We start from the raw sequence: 17,149 nt of genomic DNA, 5'->3' as shown, positions 1-17,149 counted from the left end.
GACTTACCAACCCACTTCCTAGAGGTATTAGACTTATCACTTGACTGTTTCCTGAAGATGACAGAATTATTAGATAAGCCTGGATCTTTAAGGAAAGGAAACTTTTAATTCTCTTACAGCTGTGATTTTGTTTCTTTTCCTCCCCTCATTTTATTTGGGCCGTTCTCTTTGGTGCTTTTGTAATATATTTACTGGAACTATGTTCTTCAAAGGCTGTCTCTTCTTACATTACTATTTTTTAAAAAGTAGAATGACTGTCAGTTCAAAGAAAAAGTTTAAATCAGATTACCTTATGAAAGATGAGCTTGGTAAATGAGTTAATGATATATTTGATTTATTTAAAAATACAGATGCAAACACCTTGTTTGTTTATGCTCTGTGCCAAAGAATGGAAGAAAAGCTTCTTATCCCTAAATGCCTCCTGTTTGTGTACTTAATATTAGGTATTAGAAAGACTGTGATCGATTTCCAAATGTTGTGAAATAATAGAATAGCAATGAAATGCTTACTGTAATATCTGATGCATTTTCTTAAAGAATGTTTTCTTGAAATGATTAGGGAAATGATACAGGGAAGGAGAGACCCTTGAAGCATAGTTTATAGACTTATACACTGATGCCCAAATTTCTTTTTTTCCCCTTTCTTCCATGATTTTATATTGTTTTCTGACTATAGGGCAGCCTTTGTACAATGATTCACAGCCCGTCAGTTACTTTAATATGTCCTAACTATGCTGAGATTATTTAGGTGTTTGGGATTTTAACATAACTGAAACCTAATATGTGACTTGTATGCTTCACCTTACAGACACAGATAATGTACAAGTGGATAGAGCCTAAGATCTGTCAAGAGGACCTCGCAGATGCTGTGAGGCTTCCCCCTTCTGGAGGGAAGAGGGATTGTCCACCCTGCAATCCAGGCTTTTATAACAATGGCTCATCTTCTTGTACTCCTTGCCCACCCGGAACGTTTTCAGATGGAACTCAGGGTAGGAATTTAGCTTTCCCCAGAATATAATCTTTACAGAAATTCTTTCATGAAAGACCATATGTAGTTAATGCAGGGTTTCTAAACGTTCCTGTGTCACAAACCTCTTTGGCAGTCTGATGAAACATGTGACCCCTTTCTTAGAAAAATGTTAAAAACATAAAATAGAACAAATAAGATTACAAATAAAATGAATTATGCAGAAATACAATTATCTTTCTTTCCATCTATCTGCGTATCTATCTTTATATATCTATCTATCAATCTATCTTTATTTTAAAAATTAAGTTCGTGGACCTCAGGTTAAAAACCTCTGGTTCTAATGGGAAGTCTTTTCCTTGGTCCCAGTGCCTTGCACTTAGTAGTTGCCTAATAAATGATTATTTAATTGAAGTCAATTGAATGATGTATTTAGATCAAAGCCCTTTCAAGTCAAAATACTTCTTATATCAATAACAACTTGAAGTGGGGAAGATAATAACTATTGATTAAAAAGAAATTAAAGATGTGAATATCCAGTTTTAAATGGCATCACTTTAATCTACCATGAGTAGAGACATGTCATTAAATGTGTTAGGTGTTTAATGGGATTTTGTGTGAAGGTTTTGGCAGTGGGACAAACTCTTGTTTTCAGATACTCATAGGAAAATTGCACTAATTTTAATGTTAAGCCCTTCCTTAATTGTGGGGTGGTAATAACGCTGAAATAATAAGGGGGGGTCACTGTCTTTTGATTTAGATTTATCTTTGTATGAAGGGGAATTAATCTATGGAAATTAAGTGAGGAAATTTTTTTAAAAGTCACTCATTGGTTCTTTTCCTTTTGATTTTGAACAAATATATATGTATATATATTTTTTTGTCTGGATATTTTTAGGGGTTTTTTGTTTTGGCAAATGTTATTAACTCCAAAATGGCTTAAGAGGTTCTAGAAATTTCTTCTCCTACTCCTTTTAATTCCTCCCCAGCCCCAAGCTAAAGAATCATCAGTGATGCTGGTGAAGGAAAGAGGGGGAACTTTCAGTGCCACAGCATAATTGGTGTTATTGTCTTTCTTTATCTGTCTCCCCTAGAATGCAAGCCATGCCCAGCAGGAACAGAGCCCGCTTTGGCGTTTGAATATAAATGGTGGAATATCTTGCCTGCCAATATGAAAACCTCCTGCTTCAATGTTGGAAACTCAAAATGTGATGGAATGAATGGTGAGTCCAAATCCAGAGCTTCTTGGTATAGTCAGGAATCACTGCAGCTGTTTTCTGACTCTTTTCTGTCTGAACATACTAAATGGTGTTGGATAGGAACTTAAAATAGTCTCACTGTTATTTTCTTTTACTTCAAATCTAGATATTGTGGTCAAAAAACTATGATTTTTCCTCCCATCATGGTAATAAATTGCTTAACTTTCTCATAGTAGTGATATGTAAGAGTAGGTAATTGAGTGTTGAAGAGATGACACAGTATAATGGAGAGAATATTGACCTTGAACTGCAAACAGAAGAACTGAATTTGAACCACAGTTATGATATTTATTAATAGCAATTTTAATAATTTAATAATCCAACAACACCACAACACAGATAATAATTGATATGTTAATAATTTGTTAATATCAGCAATTTATCAATAACAATTTTTAATAATTGCAGACATTTATAGACAGCTTTAAAATTTACAAAGCACTTCATATCTTCTATACCTTTTGTTCCTCATAACAATTCTGTAAGAGGCAGAGTGGTGTAGTGGGTAGATACCTGGCCCCGGAATAAGGGAGATTTGAATTCAGATCTTGTTTCTGATGTGTACTGGCTATGTGACTCAAGGCAAGGCTAGTCACCTTCCAGTGTTCTAGAATGACCATTTTTTAAGACACCAAGTTTCGGAGAAGGAGCTGACCTGCATTGATATAGAGAGAGTTCCTTACCTGAGAGTTTTCTATGTCAGTAAAGTCACACGTCTAATCCTTATCTCAATATCTCTATCCCTATAGACATGATCACCACTCTGCTGCTCAAAAAAGTTGTAATTCTGCTTTGTGGTTGTTGTTATTCAGTTGTTTTAGTAGTGTCTGACTCTTCATGACTCCATTTGGGGTTTTCTTGGCAAAGATACTGGATGGAGTGCTTGCCATTTCCTTCTCCAGTGGATTAAGGCAAACAGGGTTTAGTGACTTGGCTGGAGTCACACAGCTAAGTAAGTATCTGAGGCTAAGTTTGAACTCAGGTCTTCCCAACTTTAGGCCTGACACTCTATCTGATGTGCCACCTACTTGCCCATTGCAGTTCTGTCTTGTCTACCAAATAAAGTCTAGGTTTCTTAGCCTGGCATTCAAGACCCTCTTTTATCTTATTCCAGTACCTTGTTTCACACTATTCTCCCTTCAGATGCCCTATATTCCAGTCTCTCACCTTCAGAAAACAAAACAGAACCAAGAAAAGTAACTGTACAATATCCCTTAAGTGCATATTGAGCTTTCCTCTATGGAGGATGTCTTTCCCCACATCTCTGCTAATTACTTGTCTTTCAAGGTCCCACTCAAATGATACTTCCCCCATTTGTCATCCTTGATTCTCCTAGCCAGAAATTATTTTTCCCTAGAGTTCCCTATAACTTTGAAACCAAGGATCTAGTTCTAATCCTCCCAACAACACCATGAAGTAGGAATCAGAGGTGGTGTCCCCATTTTATTGATGAGAAAAAAATTGACTCAGGGTTGTTTTGACTTACTCATGATGACACAGTTAGGAGACAGGGGTCTTTCCTGATTCCATTTATTTTATTTATTACATTATGCTAGTAAGTCATAGAAATTCAGATTTGGAAGGGACCTTTGTGGACGTCTAGTTCAGCCCATCTATAAAATGGTATTCTCAACATAAAACATTCAACGAATGGTCATCTAAGCTCTGCTTGAAGACCTCCATTGAGGAGCACCTTCTATCTCTTGAGGCGACCCCTGGGATAGATCTGATTGTTAAGAAGTTTTTCCTGACCTCAGGGATAATTTCCATCTTGTCATCCCATGGCTCTTGATTTAGCCCTCTAGGGCCAAGAAGAACAACTCATCAAATCCTTGAACATAGCTATCGTTTCCTTCCTGAGGCTTCTCTTATCCAGGTTAATCATCTCTATTTCCTTCAATAGCTCCTGTATGACATGGATCTAAGGTCCTTCACCATTTTGGTTGTCCTCTTCTGAATCACTCTTCATTTTATCAATGAATTAATTTACCTTCTTTTTACACTCTTCATTTTACCAATTCATTTACCAATTTAAATAATTGCTACTCAGAACTCCAGATGTGGTCCCTATTTTTGACAGTTTTGCTTCTCTTAATGCAGTCCAATATTGTCCTAGCTTTTTTTGGCTGCCTAGCACAGTGCCTGGCACATAGTAGGTGCTTAATAAATGTTTATCCAATGGATGAAGGAATTTACTCATCAATAAAATGAGGACATTAATCATACATGTGGATACATAGTACCTCCCTCATAGGATTGTTGTGAGGACCAAATATGAGACAGGATATTTGAAGTGATTTGTAATGTTACATAAACATAAACCATTATAAGAATGGACATAGAGTTGGTCTTGAAATAAGGAAGGCCTGGGTTCAAGTTTTACCTGTGGCACATACTATCTGTGTGACCTTGGGTTAATTGCTTAACTTTTCAGTTCTCTAGGCATGTCCAAGTCTGTAACTTACTCAGAGGTTATCAGCGTCAGTTTTCTTACCTGTAAAATGAGAGAGTTGGATTCAATAGCCTCTATGCTCCCTTCCAGCTAAAAATTATGTTACCCTTATTGGTAGAGGGAACTTCCGTACTCAGGATTTCCATATACCAATAAAATCCTAGATCCAGTCCCAATTCCTGTCCTATAATTGTACAGGCAGTAGCTTTCCACTTAGTCTATCATAAGAGTTACTTATCTCCAGTGCCCAGACAAGTGGGCACCACTTAGCTCTGCCCAGATTATTAAGGATTTTGTATAGAACAGCCTACAGCTTAAAAATATTCATTTGAAAATTTGGGGAAGACTTAGGTCCTTGTAGTGTCTCCAGAATCTTCTGTACTGTGGGGTTAGTGGGACGTAGGAGCAGCTCACATTCTAGCTCATCTGCTGTGTTGCAGGAAGCAGGAAGTGAGCAGTAGTGGTGAGAGAAAACTTGAGTGTTTCTTGAGCTCTTATATGCCCCACCTTGCATTGCATGTTTTAATGGAGCTTGGTTAAAATCAAATACATACATTGACTGAGCAGTCTCTGTGTTTCTTTGTTATACTCATACCCAACTGTCTTTGCCCATTAATTATCCTATTTTAAATACTAATGCTTTTGTCTTCTTTTCAATTCTTCTTCTATCAACTTTGAGCAACTTGAACAGACTAGGAGATCATCAGTAGCCCAACTGGACCTTTTATGGCTTATTCTGTTCTGTCTGCCAAGAAGGAAATACACTCATGTTCCATGAGGAGGGTGTTCTCTCCCCTCCCCCTCCCCCTCCCCCTCCCCCTCCCTCTCCCTCTCCCTCTCCCTTTCCCTCTCACTTGTGTTGGTAGCCTGAAGTAGTTAACAAACACTGGATTTAGTTGTCAAGAAATAAAATCAGTCCTGGCTTCTACATTTATTACCTGTGTGTTTATGGAACAAGTCAGTTAATATCTCTGAGCTTCCATTTCCTCAGCTGTGAACTGGAGTTCTTAGTATTTGTACTTCTTACCTAACAGAATTATTGTGATGAAAGAGCTCTGTAAACTCTAAAGCTCAGTACAAGTGCAGATTGTTGCCCCTCATTTCTTCCTTTCCAAAATGAGCATGGCAGCTGAGTGCAGCCCTACTGGTTATACACAAATCACCCCCCGCCAACTGTTAGGCAGCCAGAATCTAGCCAATACACCAACCTGGCATAGGACTTTCCAGCCCCAGTTATTTATTTCTCAGCTGAACATCCCTGTCCTCCTTTATCCACTAGACAGCTTCAAATTTCCCCTCATCAGTGTTGATTTAGAATGAGATTTCCAGTGTAGTATATTAGTATTTGGAAAAGAAATCTGCTCTACTTTAGAAAACGTAGGCTTTGTGGAGGCACAGAATTATTAACTTTCTCATTAAAGATTTTTTTTCCCAAAGCAAACCTTCAGCTGTTATCTCATAGAGAATTTTGCAAAGAAACATCTTTGCTGGTATCAGGGAGCCTTTCAACATAGCATTTAATTTGCAACTGAGGTTGACAAATAGCACCTCCCCTTTGGGAGTTGTTAACTTTGAATCTCATGACGGCTGATGATCTTTTTAACCTCATTTGAAGCCATTGCTGGAGAACATTAAATATGTAGAAATGAATTTTTGGTAGGTAGTTTTATTTTTTAAAAAATGTATATTTATTTGATGAGAAGCAGAATGATAAGTGATCATAACTGTGACCTGAGAATAAAGAAACCTACATGCTAATCCCAGCTCTGCCATGAACTGGCTTTGAGACCTTGCATTGTTTACTTTACCTCTCTGGGCCTCAGTTTTCCTCATCTGCAAAATGGGGTTGATCCCTGTAGCTAAGGTCCCTTTAGCTCTAACATTCCATGATGAATCTCTGGGCTGTTTTTCTAAATAATACAATTGCATTGCATTCAGAGCCAGCAGATCCAAGTTTGAATCTGAGCTCTGCTGCTTAACTCATTGGAAAATTTTGGACGGTTCACTAAACCTTTGAGAGCCTCTGTTTCTTTATCTGTAAAACACGGATACCAATAATGCTATTATCTATGAGGGACAGTAGGTGGTGCAGTGGATAGAATGCTGGTAGTTGTATGACTCTGGGTAAGTCATTTAATCACTGACTGCCTCCGTTTCCTCATCTATAAAATCAGGATAATGACATTTGCCTCTCAGGGTTGTTGTGAGGATTAAAAGAGATAATATTTATAAAGCTTCTACATTAGTACTTGACACACAGTAAGTGCTTAACAAATGCTTGTTAAATTAAAAAAATTTTTTTTAAATCTGCCTCATATGGTTGTTATAAGGAAAACATTTAGAAAATTGTAAAATAATATATGAATTGGTCCCACCATTCTTATATTATTTGGAGGTTTGTGGTTGAGATGTGTGATCAGTTTAGGAAATTTAGCGGGGAAACATCTCTCCATTTATTCCAATCTGCAAAAGTTTGGCAGCCAAGAGTCTTGGAGAGTTTCACAGGTTCATAGACAGCATGTGTCAATGACAGGTCTTGAACTGAGGTATTCCTGGCTCCAAGGCTCACTCTCTATCTACTATATATAATTCTACATTTTATTCTTCTTAATGAAAATATACATTTGGCTTTTATATTTGCAGGTTGGGAGGTGGCTGGAGACCATATCCAGAGTGGGGCAGGAGGCTCGGATAATGATTATCTGATCTTAAATTTGCATATCCCAGGATTTAAGTAAGGAAAATCACTCTGATTCACTGCCCTTAAGAATTTTTGTGCTTTCTTTCTCATAGGAATACTTGAAAGAGAAATTCTTTACGCGTGTTAATACAGTAATATAATACTCTGCCTACTAATTAAAATTATTGAGAAATAGTATCAGCCACAAGATAAATATTTACAAACTGTTTTATAGGATTGATGATCAGAGACTGTTTTAACTGTTAGTCCTACATTAGTCATTATTTAATTCCAGAAAGTAACAGCTGGACTATTATATCTAAAATGCTATAGTAACAAGAATTTGTTGATGCTTTAGAGAGAGAGGGAGGGAGGGAGAGAGAGAGAGAGAGAGAGAGAGAGTTATTGGTTAAAGCCAACTACAAGAATATTTATGTCTTTTCTCAAATCTACCTACAAATTATGATGGCAGCTTGAGTAAATCAGTTGGTTCCAATTTGTCTTTGTTTAGCCCTTGTTGAGGTTAGAGGAGCTTTATCCCATGACTATGTTTTCAGATATTTCAATGTATGATGGTGTTGTTTGTACTAAGAATGGCAAACAGCCACATTTTGCCATGGGTCTCTAGGTATCTATGATATTCTTTATTACAACTTGTACTAAGCACAGTGAGAGGCAGAAATGGAATGAGTAACAGCAGGAGGTCACAATGGAACTGAAGCTTTTGGCTTTCATTTTTGAGCCTGATTTGTCTCCAAATTGTATTGGGAACACATTGTAAATATTGCCTTTCTGCTTTGGCAACTAGGCCTCCAACATCCCTGACAGGAGCCACAGGTTCTGAACTCGGAAGGATAAGTTTTATTTTTGAGACCATCTGTTCAGCAGACTGTGTGCTGTACTTCATGGTGGTGAGTGAAAAGAGCATCTTTCCATAGCACATGACTAAGCTTGCTACTATATTTCAAGTGGGAATTTCATTGCTATTCAAATATGCTGAAGAACTCATGTTTTTTTTAATTTCTGTTTTTCTTGGTGTTTTCCAAAATTGGGATTTCATCTTTTCAGTGACAAAAGTACCATTCATGTATGAGTCAATTTTAGAATTACAGAAGAGCTAAAAGTCACTAATAGGCTTTGTACCTCTAGTGAGAAAAATAGAAAACATAGGAGGGTAGTAAACATTCTCTCCTGCCTTTGCTTTGCCTCCCTTTCCCTTTGCTGTACCCCAACCCACACTCATATCAGAAGCCTGGAAGATAGAAGTGGACGTGGGTGGAATGATATAATTAAGTAGAGATAAAAATAAGAGCACCAAAAAGAGAAGTAAAATGAATGGAAGATAGAAGAGAATTCAGAGAGTAGGGAATATTAAAGAAGCAGACAAAGATCTTTGTTCTCCATTGCAGAATTCAGAGCAAGCTTGGCATCTTTCAGTTCAAAGCATATATGTCTCAGCTGGGAGGCGGAGGACAGATATATTATCTTGGACATAATCTGCTCATTTCTCTTTTTTTAGTGAGTATCAGGCAGAAAATGGCCCTTGGTCAATGTATCTGTGTTATGACTAATGATGCCAAATTCATAAATTAGTGGTCTTTATTGTGAAGGATAATAATTTGTTAGATTAACTAAGACTATATTTTGATTCATTTTTTCAGTTGTTTGCAGTCAATATAGCAAGGATTTGTGATCATTTCTTCCACCAAAGAAGATCACAGCTGATCTGTGGTGTAGTAGAGAAGTTCTTAGAGCAGGGATTCTTAACCTGGAGTTCATGAACTTGGTTTAAAAAATGTATGTATGTATACAGATACATATATGTACATGTACATAAATGTATCTATATATATATAAAACTGTATTTCACTGTAATTAGTTTCCTTTATAACTATCTGTATTTTATTTTATACTTTTAAAAATATTATTCTGAGAAGATCTTGAGGCTTCATGATACTGCCACGGGGGCCAGAAAGGCAGGAGTTTCCTGGAACTCAGGGAGGTCTCACAGTTGGGTAGGGGCAAAGGTGTGAGTTGAACCAAGGCTTTCCTGATTCCAGGTCTAACACTCTATTTACCACTCTATGTTGTTTCCTTCTCCCTACTCCCTTTCCATTCAAGAAGCATTTATTAAACTCTTACTGTATGTAGTGTGTATGCTAGGCAAATGGAAAATTACAAAGATAAGCTCAGTGAGGGTAGGGACTTTACAATTTAGTAAGAGGATAAGACATATGCATAGATAACTAGTATTAATACCTGGTACAAAACAAAGTATTATGTGACGTCTGAGGAAGAAGGTTGTTATGGACAGTGGAAGTGAACATGTATGTGGTAAGAGGAGAGATCAAAGAAAGCTTAATAGTGTATTTTAGTGGTATTTGAGTTGGACTCTAAAGATGGTCAAGAATTGAACTGGCAAAGAGAGAGAGGGAAGGGCATTCCAAGTACAGAGAATAGTGTTTACAAAGGCGTGGAGGAGGGAAGTCACAATGCAAGTTCAGAGGGCAGAGGACATTCCACTTTGACTGGTTGTAGAGTGCCTGGAAGAGGGTGATATAAGATATAATTGAAAAGGTAGATTGTAGAAGGCCTTGAATGCCAGGCAAAGAATTTTAAACATTACTCAGTAAGCAGAAATGAGTCATTGATGGATTTTGATCAAAGGAGAAACATGACAAAATTTATGCAAAAGGGAGATTAGTCTAACAGTTTTATGAAAGATGGATTGGAACACAGAGAGCAGAGGCAGGAAGACCTATTAGGAGGCTATTGGAATAGTTGTAATGAGAGTAGTGGCAGTTAGAGTAGAGAGTAGGAGATGCTTGTTGTTTTGTTGAGTTGTGTCTGACTCTTCGTGACCCCATTTGGGGTTTTCTTGGCAAAGATACTGGAGTGGTTTGCCATTTCCTTCTCCAGCTCATTTTATGGATGAGGAAACTCAGGCAAACAGGATTATGTGATTTGTCCAAGGTCACACAGCTAGTAAGTATCTGAGGCTGCATTTGAATTCAGGTTATCCTGACCCCAGGGCCTGTGCTCTATCTACTGCACCATCTAGCTGCCCCAAATGTTGTTGAGTTGTTTTTCAGTCATGTTCCAACTCTTCGTGACCCCATTTGGGGTTTTCTTGGCAAAGATACTAGAGTGGTTTGCCATTACCTTCCCCAAGTCATTTTATAGATGAGGAAACAGAGGCAATCAGGGTTAAGTGAGTTACTCAGGGTCACATAGTTAGTAAGTGTCTGAGACTAGATTTAAACTGAGGAAGATGAGTCTTCCTGACTCCAGGCCTGGCACTCTATCCACTGCATCACCTAGGTGTCCTCAAACTTCTTGTAGAGGTGGACAGTCCTTGTACATAAGGGATGAGGGAAAGAGAAGTTAAATTTAAACCTAAGCTTTGATTATATATTCTAGGAATTATTGACTGAGTTTAGGTTACTCCTTTGAAATATTAGATGCATAGAATTTTAAACATTTTTCTCTAGTTATTAATAACATCAGTGAAGGTATAATATCTTATTAAATAAATGATTATCTTTTACCAGAGAAATATACAGGTGCTAATTATTCTTCTCTGCATATAGTTTGATTTTGATACATTCAGGCTAAATCTCATTTTATTACAAAAATATTCTTTTTAATAGTAATTTCCATATTATGAGAGAGAGCTCAGAAAACAGTACTTTGATAATTTAATCATAACAAATACTAGATAGCTAATTCTTTTATACAAAAGATTTTCTCTTGCCTCTATCCATGGGCAAAAATACTCTGTATAACCAAATGATCTGATTGCTTGTATCATTGAGACACAGCATGGAAAGAACACTATATGACTATGAAGATTTGGCTTACAGGCTATAGCTTTCCACTTACTAGGTATGTGTTGTTGGGCAAATCAAGTCATCTTTTAAAATTCATTTTTGTTGTCTATGAAATGGAGATGATATTTTGCACTACTTACCTCACAGAGAGATATGTGAGGCAGAGGAAATTATATATATATATATGTATGCATATATATAAAATGTGTGTGTGCACAAATATATACACACACATATATGTGAATATATATGTACAAATACACATACATACTGTGATATGAGAGAGCATGTCTATAGACTTTTGTAGCCATAATGCTCTCTATAGATTTAAGATGCTATTATTTTATCATAAGAGGAAAAGGGAAGTTATATATGTATGTGTGTGTGCAATGGATCTATATCTATATCTATCTATCTATACCATGAGATATAAGAGATCATGTATATAGACTTTTGTAGCCATAATGCTCTCCATAGATTTAAGATGTTATTATTTTATTGTAAGTGGAAAAGAGGGTTAAGTTTTGGTCTTCTGTCAGGTAGCAATCACCACTAAACTACATTCAATTCTTCCTTTCTCAGTCATCCCAACTAGACTCCCAACCCAGTAACTAACAAAAATGCGCAGAAACAGCATCTAGGAGGAAAGGGAAGGGAGTGGTGATAGTTGTATATTCCAAAGGCTGCCCTCTAGAGGTAGAAAGAACACTGGCGCTGGAGGCAGTGCTCACATTCTGCCTCTGACATTTACTATGTGACCTTGGGAAGGCGTGGAAAGAGAAGAAGCATTTAATTAGCACCTATTGTGTGTCAGGTACTATACTAAGCACTTTATAGATATTATTTCATTTTTTTTTTCTTTGCAACAGCCCTGGGAGGTATTTATTATTATCTACATTTTGCAGTTGAGGAAATTGAGGCAAACAGAGGTCAAGTGACTGTGCCTAGTCACACGTCTAATAAGTGTCTGAAGTCGGGTGTGATCTCAGATCTTCCTGAGGCCAGGCCCAGCACTCTATCTGATGCTTTGGGCAAGTCACTCAGTTTTCCTGGGCTTCAGTTATCTCATCTGTAAAATCAGGAGATTGAACTAGACGGGTTTCCGAAGTCCCCTCCAGTTCTAATCTGAGATCAGTTGCTTTCATTTATTTCAGTGAAGGTGATCATTGTATGATATATGTATGATATCACACTCTCAGTTAATTGACATTGTAGAAAAATTGTGGAACATGTTGCAGATGGGATTTTATATATTTTTCAGAATGCCCCCAAATCTGTACTTCAAAACTGTCTAAAGCCTTCAGACAAAACATTCACAAGAATGTTTTAAGATAGAGTCATCCTTTATAAGGACTTTACCTATTCTGGTGGTTGGCATAAGAAATTGTGGGATTTTTTTTGGAGTTTTGTGGAAGCTGTAAAGGCCAGCAGACAACACAGAAAAAGTTTAGAAACTCAGAAGTTCATAAAATATTTGTATAGTATTGTATAATATCAACATATTTTATATTTCAATACCATAATAATTCAGACTTGTCTGGTACAAAGGGAGGTTCAAAAATGTTTACATGGATTTTCCAGATCATGGGGGTGCCGTATCTCTGACCCCTGCAATGTGGAAGGGATAACTGTATGTTAATTATTGCTATTAAGGGTCAGAAATCTGCAGCATCTGTCCAACAGCAAGGAGAGAAAAATTTGCGTTACCTAGGGAGTATAAGTTTCCTTAACTGAGTTACTTGAGTCTAAATTAATTAAAATTTAATTTAATTAATTAAATTAATTAATTAATTATTATTATTAATTTAAACTTTAATTTAAAATTTACTTGAGTCTAAATTAAAATTCTAAAGCTTTTGCCTTTCAACCTATGTAAAATTTGTGTTAAAACTTCCTACTCAATGGTTTTTTTTAACTTAAGAAAAAAAAAGCCTTCCTTCATCATGCATAGAAATGACCCTGGGTTTTTTAGGGCCATGCTAGAAAAATATGTCTGGCAATTCAAGGTTGAAGAACTTCCATTATGGTCCTGGCAATGTCCTTTGTCTTTAGACAAACCTACTTAAGTTTGGAAACCCTTATCACCAGGTGGGCCATTAGGTGATGAAATTTTCTAGACACATGAACTCTTAAAGACACTCCACCAAGTTATAGAAGAATTCTGGTTTATTTCAATGGAGGGAAGAACCACACTGATGACAGAATAAGTCCTTGAAATATTTATTACAAATTGAACATTTTCTGTAGCTAGATGGTGTAGTGAACAGAATACTGGACCTGGAGTCAGGAAGACTCATATTCTTGAGTTCAAATCTGGACTCACTTACTGGCTGTGTGACCCTGGGCAACTCATTTAATTCTGTTTGCCTCAGTTTCCTCATTTGTAAAATTAGCTGGAAAAGGAAATGGCAAACTACTCTAACATCTTTGCCAATAAAACCCTAATGGAATCATGAAGAATTGAACATAACTGAACAACAAATATTTTCTGCTTTGCTAAAGCTTTGCAAAGAAATTTTAACATAGTTGGTGCCCTGATTACTAGGTCCAAGGGTTTATAGATGGCCCTGTAATTGTGAATCTTGGGATAATTTAAGAGGCCTAGGACTTTATGAAGGTGGTCCCTGTTCAGAGCATTTAACAGTATAACATTCACTAATCATGATGGTGTCTTGAGGTTGTAGCATAGTGCCTAGCACATAGTGCTTAATAAATATTTTTCATTTATTTGTTCATATGTTCATTCATTCTTTCATCTACCTGTATATACATAGAGTGTTCCCAAAATCTTTCTTTTTTTCAGTTTTCAGCTTTAATATCTTAGTTCAATTTTAAGCCTTAGGAGTTTAAAATTGCAATAAGATTTTGGGCATACCCTGAATACATATAAATACATTTTCTGAATTCTATTATTCCCATAGATATCTTTAATATAATAAATTTAAACAAAGGTTGATTCTGTGTTGACTTACATGCATTTTTTCAATGAATTTTAGGATATTAATAGAAAAAATACCAACGTGGTGGAATCCTGGGGTGGAACCAAAGAAAAACAAGCTTACACCCACATCATTTTCAAGAATGCAACATTCACATTTACGTGGGCCTTCCAGAGAACAAATCAGGGCCAAGATGTAAGTGCCAGCAACCTTTTCACGATCAGTGTAGTGTTGTCTTTCTTGGTCATTCAAGGTGCCCAGAATAGTCTGTTTCACATTTAAGTCATCTGGTAGTGGCAATATGACAGGAAACAGAGGAGTGAATTTGGAGTTAAAGGAGCTGCATTCTAAAACTACTCTGCCACTTGTACAATTTTGGAAAATTATTCATCTCTTTAGGCTTCAGTTTTCTCATCTGTAAAATGAAGGGGGTTGGACTTGGTGACTTTACCTCTTAGCTCTAAATCTATAATTCTATGTGCTTATAATCAGGAATACCATTGACTCCATATCCCATACTCTGATTATGTAATAATTCACCAGATTTCTAGAGTAAACGTGTTAGGAAAATATAAAGGGCTCTATAATGTAATGTTGTCTTTATAAATTTCTCCTCATATTCTGAGATTTTTTTTTCAGAAATCTTCATTTTTAGCTGTTTCAGAAGCTAATGTCTTTAGAATATTTCATGCACTAATAAATGATGATAGCATCAGTTGGGGAATGGTTGAACAAGTTATGGTACCTGAATGAGATTGAATACTATTGTGCTATAGGAAATGATGAAGAGGATGGTTTCAGAGAAACCTGAGAAGACTTATGTGAACTGATTCAAAGTGAAGTGATCAGAATCAGTGAAAAAAACTTTATACAATAACAACAATATTGTAAAGACAAGCAACTTTGAAAGACTTAGGAACTCTGATCAATACGATGGCTAACTATAGTTCCAGAGGATTTAAGATGAAACATGCTATCCATTTCTAGATAGAGGGCTGATAGACTCAGAGTGCAGACTGAGGCTTATTATTATTTTTGGACATGGCCAATGTGAGAATTTGCCTTGTTTTAATATATATGTTTGTATCAGGGTTTGTTTCTCTTGCTTTTTCTTTTATTTTTTTTTTTGGTGAGGCAATTGGGGTTAAGTGACTTGCCCAACGTCACACAGCTAGTTAAGTGTTAAGTGTCTGAGGCTGGATTTGAACTCAGGTCCTCCTGACTCCAAGGCCAGAGCTCTATTCACTGTGCCACCTAGCTGCCCCCTCTTGCTTTTTAAATGAGGGGGTATGGGAATAAGAAGTGGGAGAGAGAGAATTTAGATCTGAAAATAAAATAAAGTTGAATTTAAAAAAGAAAATTAGAAAAAAAAACATGGTGGAACCTTTAATCTCATATAAAAGCTATCTATTTGACTCTGCTCCATGATATGTGTTATAGGATAAGCTTTGTAAACCTCTCCGTGCTCTTTTGTAGCTGAAGAATTGAGGGTCAGAGATGCTATCATTGGACCCAAATCAGGGAGCTAATTAGTGACAGAGGTGGAGCTTCAATTCATGTCTTTTAATTCCTAGTCCAGTGTTCTATCCACTAGATCATATTGCCTCATGCTATCTCAATAAATGTTTTTATTTCTGATAGTGTGATACAGTGTATAGAATGCTGGACTTGAATTCAGATACCTCCTCTGACACTCAATAGCGGTGTGGCAATAATTAAATCTCAAAAACTAGCCAAACCTCTATTTTCTTACATATAAAATGAAGATAAGAATGTCTAAAGTACCTTCTCCATAAGTTCATTGTGAGATCAAATGAAATGTTGACTGTAAAACCTCTGGCAAACCTTACAGCCAGTTATTTATAGTTGTACTAGTTTCTTTTTAAACCATACTTGTGATTTTACTGATGTAGAGACCTCTTAGGAAAAAGCTTTCCCTACCAGTGCAGATTGACACTTTCACTTAAAGGACTTGAATTTAGGTCTTTGTGACTTCTAGGTCAATTTGTTATCCCCTATGCCATGCTTGTTTTATTGGTCATGTAACAAGCAATTATTCTGCACTCGATGCTGTGTGCCAGGCACTATGCAAAGTATGGGAGATTTTGTTTTGAAAGGGCAAACAAACAAATGAAAAAAAAAACAAAACACCCAATCTTGGCCTTCAAGGAACTGTTGATTAGTAGAGTAGTATCAGTAGAGTCTATGACTGGAGAGAATATGTAGATACAAGATATATAAAGGGACATAAGGTTTGTTCTAGTATTAAAAAGCTCTTTTGGTTCTGAGGTCTATAGTTATACCCAAGTTCATTCACATTAAGGTGACCCAATGGCAGGAAGAGAAGGGAATATGCATTTGTATAGCATCTCTTATGTGCGAGGCACAGTGTTAAAGCACTTTTTATGAAGATTATCTTATTCTGTCCTCACAACAACCCTGTGAGGTAAGTATTCTTGTTTTCCTCATTTTATAGTTGAGAAAATTAATTTTACAATGAACTGAGACAAACAGATCAAGTGACTTGCACAGAGTCACTTAGTTAAGTATCTGAGGCCAAATTTGAACTCAGCTCTTCCTGATTCTGGGCAGCTAGGTCGAGTAGTGGATATAGTGATGGACCTGGAATCAGGAAGACTCATCTTCCTGAGTTCAAATCTGTCCATTAACCTTGTTTCTTTCAGTTTCCTCATCTGTAAAATGAGTTGGAGAAAGAAATGGCAAAACCATTCTAGTATCTTTGCCAAGAAAACCTAAAAAATAGAGCTGGACAGAACTGAAATGACTCAGTATAATAACTTCCCAATTCTAGCCTCAGTGCTCTATTTATTGCACCATCAGCTATTCACAGAAATTAAACTCCAGGAATTTTATTCCCCTCTATCTGTGGCTATTAGAGCATTGTGACTGTTCTTCAGAAAAGTGAAAAGGAGAAACACCCTTCCAAGGCTACTCACCTTGCCTTGGAAAGTGGCATTGTGATTCTGGTGTTCTTTTGATAATGTTCTTCTTAAACAGGTAAA

At 36.6% G+C, this 17,149-nt stretch overlaps 1 protein-coding gene across 1 annotated transcript in view; it reads left to right on the top strand.

Moving 5' to 3' along the window:
• Positions 1-17,149, top strand: part of KIAA1324L (KIAA1324 like) — a 196,020-nt gene that overhangs the window by 133,993 nt on the left and 44,878 nt on the right. Inside the window, exons 9-13 of the mRNA XM_027838883.1 lie at positions 808-988; positions 2,061-2,189; positions 7,321-7,411; positions 8,166-8,268; positions 14,184-14,321. Coding sequence (XP_027694684.1) covers positions 808-988; positions 2,061-2,189; positions 7,321-7,411; positions 8,166-8,268; positions 14,184-14,321 — 642 coding nt within the window. The remainder of the gene's footprint in view (positions 1-807; positions 989-2,060; positions 2,190-7,320; positions 7,412-8,165; positions 8,269-14,183; positions 14,322-17,149) is intronic.

Source organism: Vombatus ursinus, unplaced genomic scaffold (genome assembly GCF_900497805.2).
Source record: "Vombatus ursinus unplaced genomic scaffold, bare-nosed wombat genome assembly UNPS02014830.1, whole genome shotgun sequence".
Lineage (NCBI taxonomy): Eukaryota > Metazoa > Chordata > Mammalia > Diprotodontia > Vombatidae > Vombatus > Vombatus ursinus.
This window is presented reverse-complemented; position numbering and strand designations above follow the sequence as displayed.